Here is a 1,404-nt window from a genome sequence, read left to right on the forward strand (position 1 = left end):
GATGGCAGAGCCCAGCACGAGATGAGCTCACCACAAGAAGCTGACAGTTCGTGTTTTTTCTTCCATGCTTCAACAACTTAGTACTGACACTCTGTCAGATATTCTCGAGTCCGACATGTCTGGCAGCAAATTCAGCGATGCAGGCAAGGAGAAGCTAGGCAGCCGGGGCAGCCGTGCGAGAAGAGACACGAACAACGAGATGGACGACGAGGAAGAAGATCGTGAACTCGATGAGGAGTTCGTGTGTGAGGTCCCCAAGAGCCCACCTCGACTTACTGCTGCTGAGAAGGGAAAGGCGCGACCTGTCACTGAAGACAACACGAACACCGACCAAGGGTGGTCAAAGATGCGAGGCCCTTTCTCACAGGCTGCCAAGGAGGAGGCGGCCGAGCTTGGACGCGTCACGACCGTGGAGGCCGAGCGCATTGCTCGGAAGTATGGAAAGCATCCTCGCGATGTGCTGCTGTACGCCGGGCTTGGCGTTAAAGCATCGCGTGCGGCGAATCCTTTCAACAAATTCCAGCGTTGGTTCGTCCACAACCACGAAAGGCCTCATAGCAGTATGTACCGTGCAGTTGTCAATATATGTGTTCACTGACAGCATTCTAGTGACCAAGGAGGATTGGAATCAGAAGGCTTTGGAAGCCTACAACGAGTTCGTGGCCCAGCTCCCCGACGATGACGAAGAAGCGCGCAATCTGGCATTCAAGCCCATCCTCGATTTCTGTGACGCCCTGGACAGGAATCCCGCACTCAAAACACGCGTGAAGTCAGCGAACGCAAGGATGATGGCTGCCCGTGCCCAATTCACGATGCTGGCGGCCTCCTATCACAATCTCGAAGACATGGAGGTCTTCGGCGCGATCGTCTACAAGGGGACCGACGCTGCAGCAAAACAACTGTCTGTCATTTTCGGCGGTTCGGACACTATCAAAACGTTGATAGAGCTCAATCAAGTTGACGTGCGGCAGATGCTCGACAACTTCAGTGCATGTATACGGTATGTGACTACTACTGATTTCATCGCACCACTGATGGGCCTGTTGCAGGGTGACTGAACTTGCCGAGGAGGGCTATATCCTGCCCTCCATTGGCAGATATAGGTTCGGTCGAAAGCGCAAAGAGCGAGACCAGGAACAAGGCGATGAGGACGACGAAGAGCATGATGAAGGCGACGAAGGTGCGAATGAACGAGGGAAGGAGGAGGAGAAGGAGAACGAGCGTGATAGGAAGCGCAGCATATTTACTGCTATGATGCAGCAGGCCATCCGTGAGTTCCACTTATCTCAAACCGTGCACCCAGTTCTCACCCACACAACCTTAGAGAAATATATTCAGAAGCGCCAGGTGCGGGTTGCATGGAAAAACTGGTGCAACCTCGCTTATCGCCACAAGATACGCATC

General features: G+C 53.6%; 1 protein-coding gene across 1 annotated transcript; it reads left to right on the forward strand.

Annotated features, from left to right (window-relative positions):
• Positions 1-115: 115 nt before the first annotated feature.
• On the forward strand, positions 116-1,347 carry LAESUDRAFT_765611 (uncharacterized protein; the record flags this gene model as incomplete). The annotated part of the gene is made up of 4 exons (XM_040913738.1): positions 116-560; positions 610-1,000; positions 1,050-1,270; positions 1,325-1,347. Coding segments are annotated over 4 exons (1,080 nt in total), but the record flags the coding sequence as incomplete, so codon positions are not given.
• Between the last annotated feature and the right edge of the window lie 57 nt (positions 1,348-1,404).

This window comes from Laetiporus sulphureus (assembly GCF_001632365.1).
Source record: "Laetiporus sulphureus 93-53 unplaced genomic scaffold LAESUscaffold_356, whole genome shotgun sequence".
In the NCBI taxonomy this organism is placed as follows: Eukaryota; Fungi; Basidiomycota; class Agaricomycetes; order Polyporales; family Laetiporaceae; genus Laetiporus; species Laetiporus sulphureus.